General features: G+C 52.5%; 7 protein-coding genes across 7 annotated transcripts; 4 read left to right on the forward strand and 3 right to left on the reverse strand.

The window, feature by feature from the left end:
* Positions 1 to 74: 74 nt before the first annotated feature.
* J4E78_006824 (uncharacterized protein) lies at positions 75 to 3,821 on the forward strand (the record flags this gene model as incomplete). The annotated part of the gene is made up of 1 exon (XM_049367434.1): positions 75 to 3,821. The coding sequence occupies one exon, from the start codon at positions 75 to 77 to the stop codon at positions 3,819 to 3,821; it is 3,747 nt and encodes a 1,248-aa protein (XP_049221181.1).
* Positions 3,822 to 5,173: 1,352 nt separating this feature from the next.
* J4E78_006825 (uncharacterized protein) lies at positions 5,174 to 6,529 on the reverse strand (the record flags this gene model as incomplete). Its single annotated transcript, XM_049367435.1, has 1 exon — positions 5,174 to 6,529. One exon carries the CDS (start codon positions 6,527 to 6,529, stop codon positions 5,174 to 5,176), a length of 1,356 nt encoding a protein of 451 aa, XP_049221182.1.
* A 265-nt stretch (positions 6,530 to 6,794) lies between these two features.
* J4E78_006826 (uncharacterized protein) lies at positions 6,795 to 8,300 on the forward strand (the record flags this gene model as incomplete). The annotated part of the gene is made up of 1 exon (XM_049367436.1): positions 6,795 to 8,300. One exon carries the CDS (start codon positions 6,795 to 6,797, stop codon positions 8,298 to 8,300), a length of 1,506 nt encoding a protein of 501 aa, XP_049221183.1.
* Positions 8,301 to 11,880: 3,580 nt separating this feature from the next.
* On the reverse strand, positions 11,881 to 12,903 carry J4E78_006827 (uncharacterized protein; the record flags this gene model as incomplete). Its single annotated transcript, XM_049367437.1, has 1 exon — positions 11,881 to 12,903. One exon carries the CDS (start codon positions 12,901 to 12,903, stop codon positions 11,881 to 11,883), a length of 1,023 nt encoding a protein of 340 aa, XP_049221184.1.
* Positions 12,904 to 13,791: 888 nt separating this feature from the next.
* On the forward strand, positions 13,792 to 17,610 carry J4E78_006828 (uncharacterized protein; the record flags this gene model as incomplete). Its single annotated transcript, XM_049367438.1, has 4 exons — positions 13,792 to 13,798; positions 13,822 to 13,857; positions 14,099 to 16,656; positions 16,705 to 17,610. The coding sequence occupies 4 exons, from the start codon at positions 13,792 to 13,794 to the stop codon at positions 17,608 to 17,610; spliced, it is 3,507 nt and encodes a 1,168-aa protein (XP_049221185.1).
* A 638-nt stretch (positions 17,611 to 18,248) lies between these two features.
* Positions 18,249 to 19,441, reverse strand: GPI8 (glycosylphosphatidylinositol anchor biosynthesis; the record flags this gene model as incomplete). The annotated part of the gene is made up of 2 exons (XM_049367439.1): positions 18,249 to 18,852; positions 18,924 to 19,441. The coding sequence occupies 2 exons, from the start codon at positions 19,439 to 19,441 to the stop codon at positions 18,249 to 18,251; spliced, it is 1,122 nt and encodes a 373-aa protein (XP_049221186.1).
* A 364-nt stretch (positions 19,442 to 19,805) lies between these two features.
* On the forward strand, positions 19,806 to 22,077 carry J4E78_006830 (uncharacterized protein; the record flags this gene model as incomplete). The annotated part of the gene is made up of 2 exons (XM_049367440.1): positions 19,806 to 21,834; positions 21,890 to 22,077. 2 exons carry the CDS (start codon positions 19,806 to 19,808, stop codon positions 22,075 to 22,077), a joined length of 2,217 nt encoding a protein of 738 aa, XP_049221187.1.
* Positions 22,078 to 22,828: the final 751 nt, after the last annotated feature.

Below are 22,828 nucleotides of genomic sequence, written 5' to 3' on the forward strand. Positions count from 1 at the left end.
CGCACGTTTGTTCCCCACCCACATGCATTCCTCTCGCACTAACAACCAAGACACCCCTCCGACCCTTCTAAGACATGGCGCCCCGCGGCCGAAGCGCAACGGCAGGCGACGATGCCCACAGCGACCGCAGCTACGACTCGAGCCCGGATCCGCTGGCCCTCTCCTTCGACAACACCATCACATCCGCCCGCAAGCCCAGGCCGCGTGACTCCATGGCGGGCAGCTCGCCGACCAAGCAGAACCGCAGACTCGAGGCCTCGGAGATGATGTTCTCGTCCCCCACCAAGTCGATGATCATGAGCACACCACGAGGCGGCGGTGCGAGCCCCTGGCGCATCAAGGTCACCGTTCAGGCTGAACCCGGAAGCGACGACGTCAACGCATCCCCATCCGTGAAGCGAGTAACTACGAGAACGAAAACGACGACGGTGCCATTGAAGGATCACGATACCTCGTCGCCTGTCAAACGCCCCCGCGGACGCCCCCGAAAGTCTGACGTGGGCGCCACTCCTAAACCAAAGCGAAAGGGAACACCAGTCAAGAGACGCGCACGATCCGGATCACGCGAGTTGAATATGAAGGGTGGAGAGTCAAGCGCAGCCGATGTCGACACCGATGTGCCGCCCAAGAAGCGGAGAGGCCGGCCCAGGAAGGTCGTCGCTGTGGCGGAGGATTCAGAGACCCGGGAAGGGTCGGTGCAAGATACTACGCTTGGACTTCCTTCGAGTTCAAAGTCCGGAATCTCAAAAAAGAGCGCGCATTTCGCAGATCTCCCCGGCCCCACTACCGAGACCATGAGCGATGCGCTGATGGAGGCTGAGGAATTGCCCAACTTGAGCTCGCCGATACAGAGGAGCATGAGGCAGGATTTGCGAACGCGCAAGGGTACCCCACACGCGAACAAAGTGGTACTCATGGAGTCTGACGAGCACGAAGAGGAAGGAAGCGATGTTCTTACGCCGACCAGTGGAGACGACGCAGAGCCTATACAGCCCGAAGATCTCGATTTCTCCGAAGATGGCCATGCCAGCCTCCCCACACCCAGCGAAAGCTCCGCCCATGCGAGCGATGCGGAAGATGACCAAGCTCAAGCCTTCGAAGACGACGAACCCGCAGAAGCCGCTTTTGACGAGGGGACGATGAGGATGCGTGACGACACAGTTGGCAACGAGAGCTTCACTATGATCTCACTTGATACCTTGCTTAGTAACGGACCGCGGAGTACGCGAAAGCCTGCAGATACGCAGAACACCACAGCGCCAGCCGTTGGATCATCACTGAGAAACGAATATTCTGAGTCAATCACAGCTGCAACGCACAATGCTGGACCATCGACTAGCGAAGAGCCATCACCTCCACCCCAGACCTTCACAGCACCCTCGGACCGTACACGCCCAAAGCTATCGCGTTTCGTGACACCCGTCATAGATGCCGACGTTCCATCAGCGCCGCCCGCTATAGAGCCTAGCCCGCCTAAAGCCCAGACACCGACGCTCGGCCGTGTAGTTACCGCTGGCGTAGCTTTACAAGGCTTGCTGGATCCCACTCGTCTTTCGTCTACGCCCGAACCTCCTCAACAGGCACTCGACAAGAAGCGCGACGAGCTTGATGATCTGTTCCGGGGATTCAGCGAGGGCACGCGGAAAGAGCTCCAAGCGGGCTTACGTCTTGGTGAGCAGCTTGCGGGCCAGCCATATGAAGAGAGTGCACCCGCTCCTTCGAGTCCCATCAAAAGCAATCCTACGATAGCTCCCAAACAAGGTGTGTTCCGAACGCATCGAAAACGTCAGTCACGTCTTCTTACTCCCGAAGACCAGGATCATGCCGTCTCACCAGTGGAGCCAACCGTCACAGCGGATGAGGTGCAATACCCGGTCCTGGATGTTGAAGAAGAGAGCGCACCGGTGAGCCCTGCAAGGAGCGAGGGTCAGATGAGCTGGCGGGCCGACACACCCCCTGCGAAACGAACTGGCTTGGCACAAAGAGATGTTGAGATGGAAGAACCCCGACAGGATCATACTGCAGAACAGGCAGACAAACCTGCGCAATGGGATGACTTCGCTGACATCTGGCAAGAAGAGGCTAGTCGTTCGGTGGTCTCAGTTGAGGGGGAGGAAGCCCCTGTGGAGGAAGAGAAGTCGTTCCGCGATGTCTTTACAGAGGACATTCCCACCAAATCGGCTGCAAGGACCTGGCGTCGTAGAAAGGCGAATGAAGCTCTTTACAACAAGAAAGCTGAGCTACAGCGAGAACCGAGCCCTGCCCAGGCGAAACCTGCAGTCACAGAACAACCCGAAGATGACGAAGATGAAGACGAAGAAGAACAGGATGAGCAGGAGGAAGAACAGGATGAGGATGTCGTAACTCCACTGGAGGAAGACAAGCCGATCCAGATTGACGATGAGTCGAGTCCGGCAAGCGAGGCTAGTGATGACACCGGCATGTTCTTCCAGTCGAATATGCCCAATGTCTTCAACCAAAAGCGACCATCTCGCTTCGAACAACGACGGCAGCGGCGACAAGAGAAGGAGAAAGTGAGTCTGTCTGAACTTCTGGACCAAGGTGAAAGCTTCGTTCCCGAGTCCTCGCCACCGCCCATGGCAACAAAGAAGCCATCTCCGACAACAAAGACAAACCCGTTCATTGACACACCACCTCGCTTCCCTGCGCTCATGAGCTCACCAAAGAAGAGCAGTCCTTTGAGGCGAGAACTTCAAAGCGCCGACATCTCAACAAGCTCGGTGCAATTTGAAGAGTCCACACTGCCACTTGCTCAAAGCTCACCGTTCCATACTATTGTGGATGGCGATAGCAAAATCTCTGCAGCATCCGACCAACGACAGTTCCGTGTAGAGATGGAGGGTAACACAGCTTCTACGATAGTCCGCGTGCGCGAGGAAGCGAATGAATATCTGGATGCTTACGAGCCGCAAGAACGGACTTTGAACGACCTTACTGAGGTCACCGAGGAGCCCAGCAGAATTTCGCACCAACAGCGCAGTCGTCTTCCATCAAGTCCGCCAAAGATGCAGCCACGGTTCCAGCAGAACTTGTTGTCCGCCCGCAAGCCTTCGCCACTCTCCCAGGCCTCGCATCAACCCGAAGAGGACCCCGCATCGTCACCGCAACAATCACCGGCCCGTTACAAAGGTCCCCAGGTCGTCGACGAGTCAATCGAAAGTTCCATCAGCGAGGAGTCGCAAGCCAGCCCCGAACCCAGCAGTCAGCCTGCCACATCTCCACACCAGCAACTGCATCTCTTAGACCGCGTAAAATCCACCCTCACACGCCCCCCACCGCCATCCCCCCACCCAATCCTCTCCCACCTCCACCCCCTCCCCAAAATCGAACCCTGGACACGCACCCACTACAAAGCCCTCGACAAACTCTACACAACCCACCTCAAACACCCCGCCCTCTTCTGCCCCTCCACCATCCCCCCCACCCGCCTCTCAGCCACAAACCACTCCCTCCTCCGCCAATTCCTCTCTCAAAACGGAAACCTGCCTTACGTCGGCGCGGTATTCCACGCTTGGGGCTACCAAATGGAGATGACGGAGGAGTTGGTTGTTATGTGCAGTGTGTTTGTGCAGTTGCTTACGTTGGAGAATGAAGAGCAGTATTTCGAGGTTACGAAAAGGAGGTTGCAGGTGGGCGATTGTGCGCCGGGGAGGGTTGGCGAGAGGATTACGGGACAGGAGGTGCTTAGGCGGTGCGCGACTGTTGTTATGGGGGAGAGTGTTAGGAGGGATGAGAGGGAGGGGAGAGCTATTGATCGGAGTTTGGGGTTGGAGGTTGAGTGGCCGGTTGGGAGGCGGTGATTTTGAGATTGGTTGGGTTGGGTCGGCGTTTTGGGTTGGATTGGATGCGTATATGAATGTTACGATACCTGTTTCTTAGTCTTTGGATGGGTGGGGTTGGAGTTTGGGGGATGTTGAGATACCTTTATTTGGTCTTTTTGAATGTGATAGAATTTTTCTCAAGATCGTGCTGCTGAAACGTGGAAGAGTCAGTGATCTATGCTCTTGATCAGCAGTGTTCATACGACACAGCATATGTATTACTGTGATTTAAGATGCTTGTTATCAGGTAAGAGTGCTGAGCAAGGCAACAGAATGCGATTAGATAGACACTTTCTATCTGATTTACGTTCATGCGGATATATTTCTGCGATATCCTGTATCTGCTGCATCGAACTATACAAGTAGAACAAGATTCGTTACAAGAACATCTTGCACAGAAAAAGTACTTTACAGTTTCGTTTCATCAGAACAGGAACTGTAAAGATCTAAAGGGTGAGGTTTACATGTCTAGCGTGTGACACAAAAACAGCTGCGCAAGTCACAACACGCAACCAGACAAACATAAAGGCCAGAGCAGGCACTTCGCCAGCACTACATATATCTCCTCTTACCTACCCCTATTCAATCAACCAAGCAAAAAAATCAGCAAAAAAGAAAGATCCATAAAGGGCTCAACCGGGATTTGACTAACACGCGTTAGTGGTTGATACTTTGGTAATTCGAACACTGGGAACATACACCCGGGACCTCCTGCAGTTTGTGAAAGCTTTTCCCAAAGCAGGAATCATGCGACTAGCTAGTAGAGATATTAGTCGGGGTGTTTGGCTTGATTGGGTGAAGTTGGGGACTTACACCATTGAGCCGTGTTGGATGGATTGGTTTGATGACTAATCGAACATTCAGATAATATATGATGACCGACACGTACACTAGAGTGCTATCAGTGTTGCGGAAGTGGTTTGTACAATTGATATTACGGTGTGGCGTTGGTTCAAAATTAGTTGTGGGTGGAGACTGTGGAGAGGGGCGGTCAGGACGAGACTCGTTTACATGCAGTGGTGGCTCAACAAGGTGGACAGCCGCAAATGAATTATTATCGTCCACTTGACAGCATATAGTAAACCTCTTTGGGGGCCAGAGTTCGCCTGGGTATGTACAGAGATTATGTCATGCTGTTGATTTGAAGTTTATTGAAGTCTATGTTCGCTTTTCCGCTTATACAGAAAGCCTGACCCGTGAGCTACGACGGCGGCTGTACGCGATTGCATTCAGGGCACGTAGAAGCTAACGCGCTTGCTGTTCGCTTTTGGTGATGGTACAAAGGGAAATATGCCTGAAGAAGCGAGCATCAACATGTAATAACGTCCCTCTTACTTCATCTTCGCCTTCTGCCTCTTCTCCTGCAAATACCGCACTGTCTTGGAGAAGCCTGCAGTGAAAGGACCCTTCAGAGTCTGCATAGTGGAAGGCCACTTGACCGTCTGATTGATCGCCTTGGTGACCATCTGCGGGACGTCCTTCTCGCCTGCTATCCGCTTGTCAAAGTCGCCGGCAACCTGCTTCTTGAGGATACCACCGGAAGACTCGTCTTTGTTTGCATCCAGCATCTCCTGGTATTCGCGACCTGAAATGCCAAATTTGCCGCGGTATTGGAAGTATACCTTCTCACGGAACTTCTTGGGCAACCGCCTGATCATAGTAGCGCGCCTCTCGGGATCCATATCTTGCGACATTTTCTGATTGAGCGTCTGGTCCTCGATCCAACCCCTTGTGTGCACCACGGAATCGTCGGCGTAGAGTATGTTTGGTAATGACAGTATGAGGTCGTGGTAGAGGTATCTGAAGTTCCTTATTTGGTGCGTGACGATGTTGTCAATCTTCTTGGGGTTCTCGCTGCCATATTGCATACGCGGATCGCCCTGATAGCTCAGGCCAGTGATTGTAGAGTATAGTTCCTTCTCGGTGAACGTCTGGGGTAGTAGGAGAAGCGCGCATCGTACGGCTGAGAGGAGGTTACGTTGGTTCGCGACGCGGAGGTTGGGCTCTTCGTGGAGGATCTTGACGGGCTTGTGTAAGCGACCGGCGAAGTAAAGGGTGTCCCAATCGGTGAGGTCGCGGAGCAGTGTTTCGTAGTTGACAACAGCGTACTTGATCATCGTTCCGTTCACTACAACATATGGATTAAAGTAGGCGCCTGCACCATACTTCTCCTGCACATGGCTGACGACGCCTGAGCCGAGCGAGCCCAGGAAAGAATAGTGGTCTCGGTGCTCGCGCAGGTTGAGCGAGTGGAAGTGCTGCGAGAACCGAGGCGTCAGGATAAAGTCTATCATCTTTCCACCGCCCTTCTGCCATTTGAGAATTGCCTCGGGCGCGTTCGGATGCGGTGATTCCGACGGGCGTGAAGCTGTCGCAGCTGACTGAGGGAAGACGCCGGAGCCATAGGCAAACGCATAGGTAACGGGTGGAAATTGCCGGAGTATGCCCCTTAACGATCGCTTGAACTCCTCATTCGTTTGTATCAGCTGGTTCTTCCCGAAGTCGCGTGGCAGCTGCGTGAAGTCGTCCAGCGAGGGAGGCTCATCTTCCCAGTCTGGGGGCAGCGATTGGAATGCATGTGGCTTGTCGGCGGGTACAGTCTTTTCGGAGGAGATGAAGCGGCGATTGACATTAACCAGAGGCCTCCTGCACCACGCTATCCGGAATGCTGGTTGGCGTCGATACATCTTGTACAGAAGTCGATGCCTGAGGTTTCGCAAAGTGAGAGGGTGGATGACGTAAGCGGTTGCTTCCGTAACCAGCTTGGTGGGTTTGATGTTGTCTGGTCCCGCCTGCCGCGTCGTAAAGACGCGACTTCCTCTCATCCCACCCATCCCACCACACCAACTCTCAATACTGCGTGTAACTCAGGCGCTACTCTTGTCAATTGAACAAAAATCACACAAGAACGCCCAAAAAGAAATTCGGCTACCCCCCACAACAGCCAACACCATGGACGCCGCGCTGGCTTCATTCCAGGCGCGTCTCGCGACCTTTGGCGGAGCAGCGACGACCACAAAGACGCGACGCACGAGCAGCAGATCGAAAAAGGCAGGCACAAAGTCCAAAGCCGGCTGGCCATTGGCTTCACCAGCGGCACAAGATCTCGCGTATGCGGGTTTCGTATGGAGGCCCACTACCGCCAGCCCTGACAACGTACAATGCTTCTCCTGCGAGTGCCAGCTCGACGGCTGGGAGGAATCAGACGTCCCCGCATATGAACACGCGACACATTCGCCGAGCTGCGGCTTCGCAGTCATCGCGTGCATTCGCCTGCGTTCTGGCGATCCAGGCAGGACTGAAGAAGACCCGACCTCCGACGCGATGGTCGCGGCGCGTCGCGACACGTTCGGCGACATGTGGCCTCTAGACCCCAACGCCGGCTACCCCTCAGTCGACCAGATGGTCGCCGCGGGATGGTTCTACGACCCCACAGACGAAACTCCCGATGGCGTCACCTGTGCATACTGTGCTCGCGCACTCGACGCCTGGGACATTGGCGACGACCCAATGCAAGAGCATCGTAAACGCTCTCCCGACTGTCTCTTCTTCACTTTGTCCGATATCTACAACCCGCCCATCCCCGCGCCAAAGAAGGGCAAGCGCGCTTCAAAAGCCAAGGGTCGTTCAGCACGCTCGTCTACTGCATCCACCGCGAGCAAGAAGGCCACACGCGGCAAGAAGCATATCGATGACACTACCATGGAGGACAGCGAGCTGTCGGAGATGCCACAACCAGCACCTAAACGTGGCAAGAAACGCACAAGCGACACAATGGACATTACCCAAGTCTCAGAGGTCATACAACCCGCTCCAAAGCGCGGCAAGAAGCGCATGAGCGACACTATGGACATTACCGATGTCTCAGAGGCTGTACCCGCACCCAAGCGTGGCAAGAAGCGCATGAGCGATGCAATGGAGATCACTGAGATGTCAGAGGTCGCACAGCCGGCACCGAAGCGCGTTCGATCATCAAGCATTGAAAGCTTCCCCAGCGACTTGCCGGGCGGAACACCTAAGAAGACTCCGACTCATACCCAAGACCACGTCGCATCAGACTTCGACATGTCCAGCCTGCCAGGCGACCTGATGGTGGGAACACCTAAGAGGACCCCACCTCCTATGAGCGAGGCAGATGACAACAACGGCTGGGAGCCCGCCAATGTGGACATGCTCTTCGCGTCCCAGGGAGAGGCTCAGGGCCTGATGCAAGACATTCTCATCGACGCCGGTCTTGACAACATCGAGGCCGCTGGTTCAACACCCGAACAAATCTTCGACGCGGTCATGGCAAACCTGACAGACCACGAAAAGTCCATGACTATTGAGCAATGGGTCCTTTACAACGCTAAGCGGGGCGAGGAGAAGTTGCGCATGGCCTGCGAAAGGCAAATCATGGCATTCGAGGCTGAGGGCCAACGCGCCATGACGGTCTTGGAAGCCATTCCCACTATTTGATTTCCCCACGCGTTCGGTGAGGGTTGGAGTACTTCGGAGTTCGGTCGCTTATGATACCCCGGCATATGGACAGGCGTTTGGTTTTGTTGGTTTTCGAGATTGTTTCTGTTGTTGTGTTTTGGTTTTGTGGTTTTGTTGTGGCCGCATCCGCCCTCTTCCCTTTCCCTTGGGCTTAAGGTGAACCTCACAGTTGTAGCCGCCCGCAAGGGCTGGCTCCTGTGGGGGGATCTGGTTAGCCTAGGGATGGGGCTGGGATAGGCGAGGCATTCTTGTTGTGGAGGACGTTTGTATGAGGTTACGATAGTTGATTGCTTCTGTAACCATGCGAGATAACTTAGCTATCATGCTCGTTGTGCTCCGTGGCTGTGTCATGTCCGTACAATCAGAGGTGTGTTTATCCTGTCAAGGTGATTCGTCTGATATCCACTTTGCGCGACAGATTAGGTCACCTGCCAAAGCACTTTGCCATGATCAATAAGCGTAACACTCACTGCTACCTTAGCACATCATGTTGCCTGCACGTTCATGAAACGCAGATCAGTCATGTGAAAATCCATTGTCTTCATCATCATCTCGTACAGTACAAAACAGGAAAATACAAGACTAAACAATCCAATCCAATCCAATCTAATCTCTAAGAGAAAGTGCGCTTCTTCCAACGCTTTAGGTGCCGGCTGTAACATATCTAATAGCTCGCTGCTCTCTATCGCATCGCTTGTACGTTTCTTTAAGAAGCAGCACCTACTATAGTTACTTTTTATATTTCTTTTTTTTTAACTTACATCTATATATAGTAATTCTATTCTATAGTTACTATTTACTTTACTTTATAGTACTATAATAATGTAAAGTAAAATAAGCTACTTATAACTTCTATAATATTAATAACTTTAATAAAAAGAAACTTTTATAAATAAGAGAAATTATAAGTATAATATACTATACGTTTCTTACCGCATTTAGGTGCTAGTTATACTACCTTAGATAGCTTACTATTCTCTATTATAGTGTTATTAATATATAACCTCTAAGACTTAGATTATATCTATAGTATTACTTATACGTAATCTAAGTCTATAACTTTATTAAAACAACTAGTAGTATCTAAAATAAGAAGAATATTATAAGTAATATAAGTGCCTAAAAATAATAGTAGAAGAATAGTAGAAGAATAGTAAATAAATGCTAAAAAAATAATAGAAGAATGCTAAAAGAATGCTAAAAGAATATTAGAGAAATATTAGGAAAAACCTCTAAGAAGCTATTATAGCTGCGTGTTTATATTAGCTATTTTGTATAGTAAACAGCTAGAGTGTTTAAGAGAGCTTGTATATTATTTTAGATTTCTATACTTAATTGTTAAGAAGACTATAACCTAAGTTAGGTATTATTGTGTTAGTGTTGCACATGCAAGTCTACTTAGTCTTAGTAGCAACATTTAAAGAACTAAGATAATTTAGGTACTACATAGTATAATAGTTAGATATTTGCTGCGAAGAGGTAAACTAGCTCCTTTGCTCCCGCTGCTGCGACGACAGAGAAGAAGAAGGAGAAGAAGGAGAAGAAGAAGGAGAAGAAGAAGGAGGAGGAGGAGGAGGAAGAGAAGAAAGGAGAGCTTAAGGTTGCAGTAGTTGCACAAGAGGAGGGTAGTACCTATTTAAGCTGATTATCACGCGGTTAAGGAACATAGGCTTGTGTTCCGCTTAACCAACATACGAAGTCTCATCTTGGGTATCTTCGGCCTCGTTAGGCGCAGGTGTGGAAGTAGATGACGGCGGTGGCGGTGGCGGTAGCGGGAAAAAGATGGAGCATGGCGCTGTTCAAGAAGATAGCTGAGAGGAGGACCGGAAGGATAAGTTAAAGCTGGCTAGAAGGATAGGCGAAAGGATAGTCGAAAGAATGCGGAAAGATGGTAGGAATCTTCTTCGTCGTATATCAGCCAGCTGCATACAGGGGCTTGATGGTACCAACTTACAGGAGCACGATATCGATGATAGTTGCTTCTGCGGTTGTTGTGACGAGTAGCGCGACGAGTCTGACGAGTGCGGCGACACGCCACGCTCCGCGCAAAGTGGTCTCGCTGGCAATGACAGAAAGAATAGAGTGCGCCTTTGACTCAGACTGCGGTCTGGTCCTAGGTTAGGCTTGGTCTTTGAGATATTGTGATTTGGTATACGGTATGATTGCAATAGCTTTGATGTCGCTGGCAATGACAACCTTCCAAGCCTCTTTGAAGCGCAACAGGTCGATGTCGGCCGTATACGTGTATCAGAAGAGCTCTTGCTCGCCAGCTCAACTTCCGTTCCGGCTCATACGAGTGACAGGGCGATTGGTGTTGAGGTCGTTTTCGAGGGCACGACCGAGGACTGGGGTGGTAAGACAAGCTCTTGTGTTGACGGTACTTCTCTTTTTTCGAGAGGATCTGATTGGATGGGTACATATGGAATTCGGAAGTTGTGAGTCGCTCGTCTGCGTCGCGTCACCGCAGTACCAGGGTGGTAAGACAAGTGTATGAGAGAAAGAGGTCTCTTGCTGCATGGGGCTGGCAATTCACTGTGTAGCGAAGGTCCGCCTGCGAAGAATTTCTGCGTATGAATAAGGTAAGACACTGAGGCCATACGAGAGTGCGGCGACGACGAAGATGACAACAATGTGATGAGAGGAGTAAGACAAAGATGCACAAAGGCGCGTGAAGATTGAGTGACGACTGGGTGTCTGAATTTCGTCCGGGGAGACTTGAGGTGGTTGGGTCGTATGTGGACGTGACAGGATAAAAGCTTTTGCAGAAGTATGTAAACAAACTTTCCTCTAGCAAGGTGTTCTTGCTAATGTAGAAAGGGTGTTCATAGGGAGTAAGTAAGAGGGATGCAGAAGTTAGTAGGCGCGATGGGAAGGCTCGAGCCGAGGGAAAAACGATCGGCTGCCGTACCTAGGTAGATGAGAAATAGAAGCGTAGTGTGCAGTCGAATCGAGGGAAGATGCCACAACGTAATCAGAAAGATCATAGATGTGTTGCAAGCTCGGCTGACTGCTATGACCAGGACTGGCTCTCATCTCTCTGACATGCAAACGCGCGGTACAGGCACAACGCTATCTCACAACATTGTAACATCTAGCAACCGCATATATACATCTCCCTTCCCCTCAGTGAAATCGACCAGAGACCAGAGCCATGGGTCTCATACGTCCCGGTGGGTCGGATAGCCCAGACATTGTCGATCGGATAATCGAAAGGTCGATAGAGAGGCTATTCGAGAAAGTGATTGAAAAGACAGTTGAGTGGGTAGTCAAACGTGTCATTGAAAGAATGGTCGAGAGGATCGCCGAAACGGTGACTGACAAGATTGCTGAAAGGGTGATTCAAAGAACGGAGGAGAGGATGCAGCAGGAGTGCTGAGTAGAGATGTTGGCGGTGCTTTGGGATGGTACTGCGGATATGTCTTTGCACGGTGAACACACACGCGCAGCCAATGGCAGGTTACACTGAATCTGAGAGAAAATGCTTTCTATCGCGACTTGACGCGCTTTCACGTGACGATGAGATTCAGGAAATGATATGCAGTGGACGGGTGCATGATCTTCATTCCACAAATCTCCTCTGTAGGTTCTCCAAAAACCCGCCTCTTTGCTGTTGTGGCTGCTGCTGCGGCTTCGGCACACTCCCACTACGAGCGTGCTTCTGCTGACCACGCTCCTTGTTCCTCTCCTTCTCCCTATCGAGCTCTCTTTGCTTATCTTCTGCCAGCTTGACAAGACCCTCCACGAACTTGGTCCTCGCCTTCTCTTCTGCTGTGCCTTTCCAGACCTGCGCTAGGTCTCTCAGAGCTTGTATGCGCACCTCTGCCTTCTCCATTCCACCGTCCGGGTCGCCGGTGATGAGGTCGGCGATCTCGGTGCGCAGGGAAGCAGCGAACTCTTTGCCTTTTTGTTCGCGTGAGGCGCTGTCTGTGCCGGGTTCGGGGGCGGAGACGCTGATAAGGGAGGCTCCTAGGGAGACCTCAGAAGGTGGTATCGACCAGTGCATGGCTTCCCCAAAGACTTTGATGACGGTCTCGAGGCGAGAGCGGACTGTAGTAAGTGTGCGGAGATCGGAAATGTACTCTGGGGTGGTTTCATCGGGCACCTCCAGTGCTGGCTGTGACGGTTGCTCATCTGGCGCATCTACCTGTGTCGCAGCAGCGCTCTTAGCATCGTCATCGGATGACTCCGTCTTTATCGATACGCCGCCTGGTAGGAACTTCTGGACATCGCTCTTTAGCCCGTCTGTCAAGGTCTCCGTAAGCCCAATGGCCTCTCCCCGCAGCACCTCGACCTCGTACGCCAAGCGCCCGCCACTCCGCAGTATGTCATCCGTCAACTGTGTCAATATCGCCGATAATCGCGTCGTATGCGCATTGAGCTGTGAGAGGAGGTCTTGGGTCTGAGAGGAGAGGTCGGCTAACGAGGCGGCATTGCTCGATTTCGGCCTGGCAGCTAGCGAGAGCGAGGGGAGCGTGGCGTTGAGGTATTCGGCGGCATCGAAGCGCGACGCCAGAAACGGGGCAAGCGCAGGGTCGGAGACGTGGGCAGACTTTGGCGTCGTCTTTTGTTCCGACACAGCCATTTGGAGGGCGAGAGCAGGGCTGAGGAAGACTGGAGCGGCGGCGGCGGCGGCCGTTCCTGAATCAGTTAAGCCGAACGCTCGGGACCTTTAGATGCGGGAGAGGGAAACTAGGTAATTGTGGGGGAGGGGCCGGCATCTTCCACGTCCTGGGTGCGCCGCGTACGTCTTTGTGTTTGCTATTCACTTTCTCTTTGTTTGAGATCAGATGTATGATATCAGTGGTAATTGCTGAAATGGATGGCATAGCTATCATCCCTGCAGTTGCCCGCCTGCAAGATGCGGGCTGGAGCTTGGACTGAGCCACACTACTCCGTCCCTACCCACTCTTCCCAGGCAACAGGGCCCGTCCTCCACCACCACCATGGACTGACTGCCCAGGTGCGTTTCACGGATTCTAGTCTGCCAAGAGCCTGTGAGGTAGGGTCGCCAGTCGCTGTACTTCCTCTCGCTCTTCTGTTTCGTCTCTTTCTCCTCGTCGTCCGTCGTTAGCTGTTCGTGGGCGCGATTACCTAGTTCCCAAGGTTAAGCCGTCCAGCGTTTGCTACCTCACGCCGAATACGGCAGCTCAACGTCATCCGTGGACCCTCATCTAGGCAGTTTCCGCCTAATTCACGATCTCCAGCCCTGGAGCACTCAAAAGATTAAAGTCGGCCTCTCCACCGGATTTGCACTACGCCGCAGCCCACTCGCTCAACCACCGATCGCAATCCGCGCCAGCTTTACGCGTGCAAACAGCAACATTACAACACGCAAACACTTCGCGACACCAGCAACCCTTCTCCAACACGCGCGCCAAAATGCCGCGGCGGCAATTCCAAGCCGACCTGCAAAAGGCAGCAGAAGGACTTTCGATTGCGGGCATCTCAAATGTGCGACCTGGCGGTGATGATGGCGAGTTCACCTTCATGTGCCTCGCAGACGGCCAGCAGCTTGAGATCTCAGCGCTTGTTCCAGGTAAGCTACTTCCGGTATATGCATAGCTCGCGACACTAGGGGTGGCTACAATTCGTGTCGCATTTTGCAAAATTGCCTTGAGGTAGAAGCATACGTTGGCTTAGGAGGTATCCACATCTCAAGATTTAGCATCGTGTACGCTGCAACATGCGCCACGAATTCTAGTCGTCCTGGTGGCGAGGCGTCTACCGCCCGGAGCTCCCAGCCTGTCTGCATTACCTTGACGAAACATAGCTAACAGACAGCGCAGAAGTATCCGATTACCCTACTGGCCATACCTGTATGATCTTCGGCGCCGATAACCTTTCTGCTGGCGTCGCTACTGCGCTTGACAGCATCGCTGACGCTACATACGCAAAGACCGTTTCCCAGATTCTAGAGCTCGTCTCTACCCGACTAGAGTCCACCGACCGGGACGGAGACCAGCAGATGCTCGACTCTCAAGAGTTTGAAGACTTTGACGATGAAGAGGACGAAGAAGACGAGTACTTTCCCGGTGACGACGACATGATGCCGAAGCCGCGACTTGCCACCGACGGTGGTGCTATGTCGGGTGGAGGTTACACAGAAGCTACATCTGCTTTCCGACAGCGTGTCCGAAATGACCTCTTGATTTCCAAGAGCGAGGGGTTCAAAGTTGGACATCTCGGAGGCTTGATGGATGGTCTAGGATGCTATGTCTCCCTGTCCATCCGCATTTCGAAACTCGGTATCTCAGAAGAGGCTATGCAAGCATGGCAGGTCGAGCCATCGGAATATCTTGTCGCGATCTTTCATTACCCGTCAGGCTACAAGAACATGGACGATCTGAGGTCCTACGATGCCCACCAAGCTCGACGGAACTTCGGTATCCGCATCGGTGTCTGTACGACATACAAGCCAACCATGCAAGAAGCTATATCTGCCTTCACGATCTTGAGCAAAGAGGACGAGAAGCGACGGGAAGCGTCACAACAAGGCGATTCTCAAAACGTCTCTTCAGATTTACCTAAGGGGTTCCGGAATTCGTTCATCTCAAGGCCTTTGAACGAGCTGTTGGAACAGCGCTTTCACATGCTTCTAAAGTACCGCTACGGGGGTATGCCATGGCACGGCGCTGAATCATTCTACAACGATCAAGTGCTTCATGCGTCACACTCGGATCACGATGCCTCGCACGACAAGTACTACGACGACGAGCGTGCCGGCAATACATGGCCGAAGATTGTGACCGATGATCACATTACATCTTCAGATGGTCAAGAACACTCTCTTCCTCTTGTGGGAATGCAGTTCGTGCTACGGCACTTTGTTCGATGTACCGAATTCTGTCTGATCTGTTTCAGTAGAATGCCCGACGACCTGCAAGCTATCAAGCCCTATGTCTGTGACAATCCGCTGTGTTTGTACCAGTACATGTCACTAGGCTTCGGTCCGAGTATCGAGCATGAGATCGTCTCACAACCTAAAGTCGTTGACCTCCTAATCAGCTTCTGCTACGCTAGTGCGCGCGCCAGTAGACTGAGGGACTTTCCAACCGGTCTCAGTTTGGCAGTTCCACCTCCGATAACGAATGAGAAGGATTACATACCTATCAGTACCCGCTATCATTATGCCACACAAGACCCCGCACAACAGCCTCCGCAAGCCGACAGTACACCTCCAGTAGCTGCATTGAGTGTGCGATACAACGCGGCCAACCTCGAAATGCTGTTTGAGAACGCGAGGGAAGCTTGTCCTATATCAAAAGGCCAATGGCTCGTTATGCGGACAGATGATGAGCCGACCAAAGCTCTGCATTGCCGCGTGGTAGATGCATCTCTGTATCCATCAGTCAAGGTTTCAAATCCAGTCATCCCGTCCATCGAGGGACCGACGGATGCATACGGCATGGCACAGCCAACTCCATCAAAACCGAAGGTGTCAGCCCCACGGCCAATCCCAGAGAACGAGTTCAAGTCCGCAAGCTTCTACATCTACAACACCAACTTCGACGACTTGGCCGACGTGGAGAAGCCGCGAGTCATTGCATCACTTCTCGATCTCCTACCGCCTGTCCAAGAAATGAGGAAGTACCTTTTGCGGAAATCACAGTCTTCTCTAAGCGCTTGGGTTGACCGTCTTTCCCCTGCCGTCCTTGGAATACTGCGTTGGGTCATCGCTTCGAATCGAGCTTGCATCCTGCAGGTCGATAACGAAGAGGATGCTTCTAACGGCCGCAAATCGGAGGAGCGTCTGTATGGCATGGCGGGCTGGGCGCAGTTTCGGTTCGCAATGGGTGCTCCTGATAAAGAGCGAATGTTCATCCAGGCAGTACGAGACACTACTAACCGCCTCAGCCTCAAATTCCCAACTTTGTTCGCGTGGCATGGCAGCCCTATCCACAACTGGCACACCATCATCCGAGAGGGTCTTCACTTCAAGGAGACCGCTCACGGACGCGCTTTCGGAAATGGCGTTTACCACGCTCCTGATGTCAATACTAGCTTGGGCTATTCTTCGATGTCCTACGGCGCGGCTTGGTCAATGAGCGAGCTGAAGGTTCAACAGACCCTGGCTCTAAACGAGATTGTCAACGCTCCGCAGGAATTTGTGAGCCAGACTCCGCATCTGGTCGTTGCTCAGCTTGATTGGATCCAGACCCGCTACCTCTTTATAAAGACACGCGCGGATAACGTAACAGCCATAGATCCGGGTAGCAAGCCACTTCTTTGCGTTGATCAGGATCCGATCCGCACGCCTCGCGGTGTGACAGGCGACCTCGTTATTCCGATCCACGCTATCGCTGCTTCTCGGCGTCCCAAGGCGAAGTCTACTGGAGTGAGTTGTGCCCCAAATGCTACTGCGCACTTGCTGACAGACACACAGGGTCACAAGCGGCAGAAGGCTTCTGGGAAGACACAGTACGATCCCATCGAGATTGACGATGATGACGACGCCGCCAGTGTCGCAACCCTTGAAGAAGACCGCATCATCCTTGACGGTGAAGATGAGCACAAGTCTTTCCAAGAGACTGATCCTCTTCCCACGCCAAACTCAATCAGCGACAAGGGCAAATCAAAGGTCGCGGCCTCGATCGCGTCGTTTTCGTCCAAGATCTTTGGCAAGTCATCATCCAATGAACCTCTGACCGATTACGAGCCTGGAAAGCTTGACTACGATAAGCTCCCCAAACTCCAGGAGCCTGCATGGGCGACAACCTCCGCTACGAGGCGTCTGATGAGGGACTTCAAGGACCTTGTCAAGATCCAGAACAAGGAACCCATGCATGAGCTGGGTTGGCACATTGACGAGGAGAAGACTGAGAATATCTACCAGTGGATCGTGGAATTGCACTCCTTCGACCCCACTCTGCCACTTGCAAAAGACATGAAGTCAAAGAAAGTCAAGAGCGTCGTACTGGAGCTACGATTTGGCAAGGACTATCCCATGAGTCCACCATTCGTCCGTGTCATCCGACCTCGCTTCCTACCCTTCACCATGGGTGGAGGAGGTCACGTCACCGGTGGTGGTGCTATGTGCATGGAGCTTCTCACCAACGATGGCTGGAGCGCTGTTTCTTCCATCGAGTCTATTCTCCTCCAAGTACGCATGGCTATCTCCAGTTTGGACCCCAAGCCTGCTCGTCTACAACAAGGCCCTCCTGGAGACTACGGTGTCATGGAAGCGGTTGACGCGTACATACGTGCCTGCCAAGTACATGGATGGACTGTTCCCGCTGGCTTCAAGGAGACGGCTTATGGTGGTGCGGAGAACGCGTCTGCCATGTACTAGGAGATGGGGCTGAGCGCATCTCTCCGTTGACCACCCCATACTGGGCAAAATTGAACACCGACTTACAGCGGATAACGGATGAGAATAACCCAGAAGTGTGCATTGCGTCAAGGACCCGCCAATGTTCGTTTATGTTGCCAATGCAGACTGCAGGGGTTTGGGCTTATTGCTTTCAATGGGGTTTGATTGTCGGGCAATACATGTGGAGTTCACGCGACACGGCGCGATACACGATGCTATGTGATCGCAATGAATTGAGATTGGTTTCATGTTCTTTAGAGGAGTTTCGGTGCATAGCATGGATCACGGAGAACGGCATACGATACCTTATGGAGTTTCCTTTTCGCGGGTTCTACGCATAGTGGAAAAGTAGCAATCGAACACTTCATCACGGTTTCTTACAGGATGTGATGTGATGTCGTGAAATGATCTTGAGGACGCATCTTCCAGGCTTATCCTTGCCACGCAATTTGGAATTATCCACTCAAGTTCATGCCAACATAAACATCAGCTCAAACCTAACAATTCCATTCAGAATAAACATTGGCGTCCAGTAGCATAGTCCGGAACTTATGGCTTTTGTGATGTTGGGTATCATTAACGTCAAAAAACATGAAAGACCACAAGTCTCTGCGACATTACATAGACTCGATCCAACTCCCCACAAGCCAAACACTCGCACAGCCCACCAAAGCCGCAGCTCCGTACGCCTGCTTCGTCCACCCTTGCTCTTCATCCACCTTCCAAGCCCCCTCCGTACGCGCTTTGTGCGGTACCTCCTCCGTACTCACATTCCCCACACTCTGATCATGCGACTTCGCCAGCTTAATCGCGCCCCCCGCTTCACGTACCCACCCCGTCTCATTCCGCCCCTCAACCTCCACATTCTGCACATTCCCAAAAAAGTCCATAACCCTCCTCTCCCTCGCCGCCCTCTCCCCCCCTGCAAAAAGATCATACCGTATCCCCGGATGACTATGTATCTTCTCCTCGTCATAAGAATCAAATAAATCGCCCATGGTAAGTTTGGAAGTCGGGTCTTTGACCTGGTTTTCCAAAAACTCGAGGTTGTAGTATGTGTAGCGGTCGATGACGGCGACGCCGACGTCGTTGTCGGCGTGGTGGGAGTAGGAGGATTGGTCGATTTCCGAGGAGCCGGTGGCGAGGATGTTGGGGGTGTAGAATTTGGAGTACATGGTGTTGGCTTGGCAGGTGTCTATCATGAAGAGGATTTCGTGGTAGCTGGGCGTGGTGGTGGTGTTAGTGGATGGGTCTTGGGTGGAAGGGGTGGAGAGATGGAGGGGTGGACGTACCGTTTCTTCTCCCACATCTGGCCAAACGCATCTGCGAGGTCGAAAGCGCTGATTTCCTCTGCGTCTTGGAACTTGAGGAATTCGTTTCCGCCATGCCCGGTCATGTACACGAGGATGTTACTCCGCTCGTCCGTCATTAACCTCTTGCTCCGTGGCATGTCCTCGCCCACTCTGTCTGTCATCAACCTGATGAAGTTCTCGACTGTGACTTCATAGCCCCGGTAGTCCACTTCGATGTTGTCGCCGTATAAGTCTAGGGCTCGGTCGGCGTTGTTGTAGACGGTTCCGGGGAAGGCGTTGCGCGGGTTGCATGCCATGTCGTCGGGCAGCATGAGGATGATTTGCGAATCGGGGATCCCGAGACGCTTGACGGTGCGGTATAGCGAGAGGACATTGGCGAGGTGGCGGTAGTTGAACCAGAAGCGTGATGTTGAGACCAGGACCGCCCAGTTGGATGTGTGCTCGCTGGCGACGAAGGGAGCTGCCAGTAAAGGCAGGAGAGCGGCGGAGAACTTCATCGCGAAGCCAATGTCGTGTTTAGATCGGCGGGCAATTCAGAGGGTTCTTGACGTCGTATTGCGGACCCGCGACGCGCCCCTGTCTAGCAGTTCGCGATGCCCGTTGTCGATGTTGGCGCTATCTGACAAATCGGAGATAAGCACTTCACTCGCGCCAATAACAGCCGGCTGTCACGTGTGGATCCGCCCCACGCTAGCAGATCGCCTTGCATCATCGCGTGCACATGCCCAAGCACGCCATACCCTGTCAAGACTCCGTTATCTTTCCCATCAGCGACCTTCTGACCTCTTTCCTTTCCTTCCCGAATGCGCCTTCCTCGTTCTCACGCTGGCTGAGTCGATTCAGCTCCAGGATATCGCGAGGATGGCTCCAGACCGGGGATCCGCATCGCTGGAAAACGAAAGAGATGGGCATGGTGAAGAGGTGGATGGTCATGCGCTTGGTCGCAGTACGACGGGTGCGCGCAGGTACCTGGCTGAGCAGGCAGATCAGCCGCAAAACTTTACGCTGAGGGGTGTTTTGGTGGGCTTGGCGATTGGTGTTGTGATATGTTTCTCCAACATGTACTTTGGGCTGCAGACGGGCTGGGTTTCTGGCATGGCTATGCCTTCTGCTTTGATCGGATTCGCGTACTTCAAGGTCGTTGCCAGGACTCTCAAGTTGCCGTTCACGCCGGTGGAGAATGTGCTCGTTCAGTCAGTCGCTGGATCGGTCGGCACCATGCCTCTCGGATGCGGATTTGTTGGCGTAATTCCTGCGCTGAACTATCTGTTGACGCCTGAAGAGAATGGACCGCTGGATATTAGTCTGTGGAAACTGATCGTGTGGTCTGTTGGTATCTGCTTCTTTGGGGTAGTGTTTGCGGTGCCTCTGCGGAAAGAGATGATCATCAGAGAGAAGCTGAAGTTCCCTAGTGGTACTGCGACTGCTCTTTTGATCAGAGTGCTACACGGAGACGAGAAATCAAAGACGATGATGGCCCGTGAAGGAGTCCAGGACGGGGACGATCGGTCCAACGACGGAGAGACACAGGGCCTGTTGCAAGGTTCAAGCGCGCAGCGAGAAGAGCATGACCTCAGGCCTTCCATGAACGACAACCTCAAAGATCCAGATGAAGAGCTCGGAGAAGACGGAGACTGGAGATCAAAGATTAGGCTATTGCTGATCTCGTTCGGAGGATCCGCGCTATACACTGTCGTATCGTATTTTCTCCCGCAGCTCCACGACATACCCGTCTTCGGCCTTTCTTTGGCGCAGAACTGGCTCTGGACTCTGAACCCTTCACCTGCATACGTTGGTCAAGGCATCATTATGGGTCCTGCTACGACACTACACATGCTTCTCGGTGCCATCATAGGCTGGGGCATTCTGTCGCCTCTCGCAAAGCACAAAGAGTGGGCACCAGGGCCAGTGTCGGACTGGACCAACGGCTCAAAAGGCTGGATCGTTTGGATCTCTCTCGCCATCATGTTAGCAGACTCCCTCGTCAGTTTGGGATGGCTCCTTCTACGCCCAGTCGTCACGATTGCCAGAGTTTACTACCCCACTGCCAAAGAGAATTTCCAGTCACATACTTGGAAGGAGATTTTTACATTGAATATCACGTCCAAGCCACAGTATACCCAGCTCAGCGACGGCACATCCGTCAATCCATTGGAGGCAATCAAGCAGCACCTAGCTGAAGGCAACGAGCCCGATGCGCCGCCTGAACACCTCGTCTCGAACCGCACCACCATCATCGGCCTTATCGCATCCCTAGTCCTTTGCGTCATCGCAGTCCACGTATCGTTCCCTAACCTCATCCCCCTCCGCCTTACCCTACTCTCCCTCGTCCTCGCGCTCGTCCTATCCATCATGGGCGTCCGCGCCCTCGGCGAAACAGATCTCAACCCCGTCTCCGGCATCTCAAAGCTCACCCAACTCGTCTTCGCGCTCGTCACCCCAACCACCGGCCCCGGCGCCAAAAACGCAGTCATCATCAACCTTGTCGCAGGCGCCATCTCTGAGTCTGCAGCCCTGCAAGCAGGCGATCTGTTGCAGGACCTGAAATGCGGCCATCTCCTTGGCGCGGCGCCGAATGCGCAGTTCTGGGGTCAGATGATTGGGTCTGCGGTTGGTGCGGTACTATCTGCTGTTGTGTATAAGCTCTATACTAATGTTTACACGATCCCTGGTGGCTTGTTCGAGGTGCCGACGGGATATGTATGGGTCTTCACCGCGCGGTTAGTGACAGGCAAGGGTCTACCGCCCATGGTCAAGGAATGGGCTAGCGGCGCGGCTATCATCTTCGCCGTGGGTACGATGGTCAGAGTGTGGGGTAACAGCAGAAAGCAGAGGGGTCTAAGTGGGTGGTGGATTGACTTTGTGCCTGGTGGTATTGCGGTTGCTGTTGGTATGTTCATCGCCCTTCTACTTCTCAGGTCTCGTAAACTAACTCATTCGCGTAGGCATGTACAACACGCCTTCTTTCACGTTGGCGCGTACGATTGGCGGTTTGCTCAGTTTGTGGTGGCGCCGCTGGAAGGGTCGCAGTGAGACGCCTATCATTGTGCTTGCGAGTGGGTTGATTCTCGGCGAGGGACTGTTCAGTATTGTGAACCTGTTATTGGCGAGTCTTAAGGTACCGCATTTGTAAGGCGCGTATCGTTTGAATCGAAGCAGCTGGCGACGTTAGTGTGTACCAGAATCTTGACCTCTTAAATTCTTCATTTCCTTGATTTCAAGTACTAGGATGCACATGATGGAGCCTGATATACTTCACCACGTTCTGCTTGGCGAAGCGAGGATGTTTTATGACCATGTCGTCGTCAATGCCCTTATGTACTACTTCTTTCTTGCTATAGCTGGCGCTAACACCCTCCTCATTCTGTTGTCCACTCACCAACACCGCCTAAGAAACTCATTTGCAGCAGCCAGAGAGGGTGGTGAAGATGAAAGCAAAGATTGGAAGCGTGTATCGCCGGATTAGAGCGCACGGTAGTTTTGAGATGGATCAGAGGGCGATTCCTTACATTAGTCCTAAACCGGACAGTAGGGCGATTGATTGTGGTCATAATCTGGAAAACCTTCTAAATCGGAATGATATAGATCCTGCACCAAAATCCTGCCGTACAGGCGTAGCGGTCGTGGCAAGGTTATTCGCAGTGTCTTCACTCAAGAACTTGTTATTTACATAAGCCAGATAAATTGATACAACAAGTGATTAAGATAGCAAAACATGCCATGTGCTTGTCGTTGTATTACCCCAAAATCGCATGCAGCCTCATCACGCGAGAACTCTTTTCCTCATTTTCTACGCACCTTCAATTGACCTACATGGCCCAAAGCGGGCAGTACTTTGTATCCCATGACTCGCAGTAACCGCCTTGGACCACATAGTTAGTGCC

Source organism: Alternaria triticimaculans, assembly GCF_023758025.1.
Source record: "Alternaria triticimaculans strain BMP 0046 chromosome Unknown scaffold_9, whole genome shotgun sequence".
In the NCBI taxonomy this organism is placed as follows: Eukaryota; Fungi; Ascomycota; class Dothideomycetes; order Pleosporales; family Pleosporaceae; genus Alternaria; species Alternaria triticimaculans.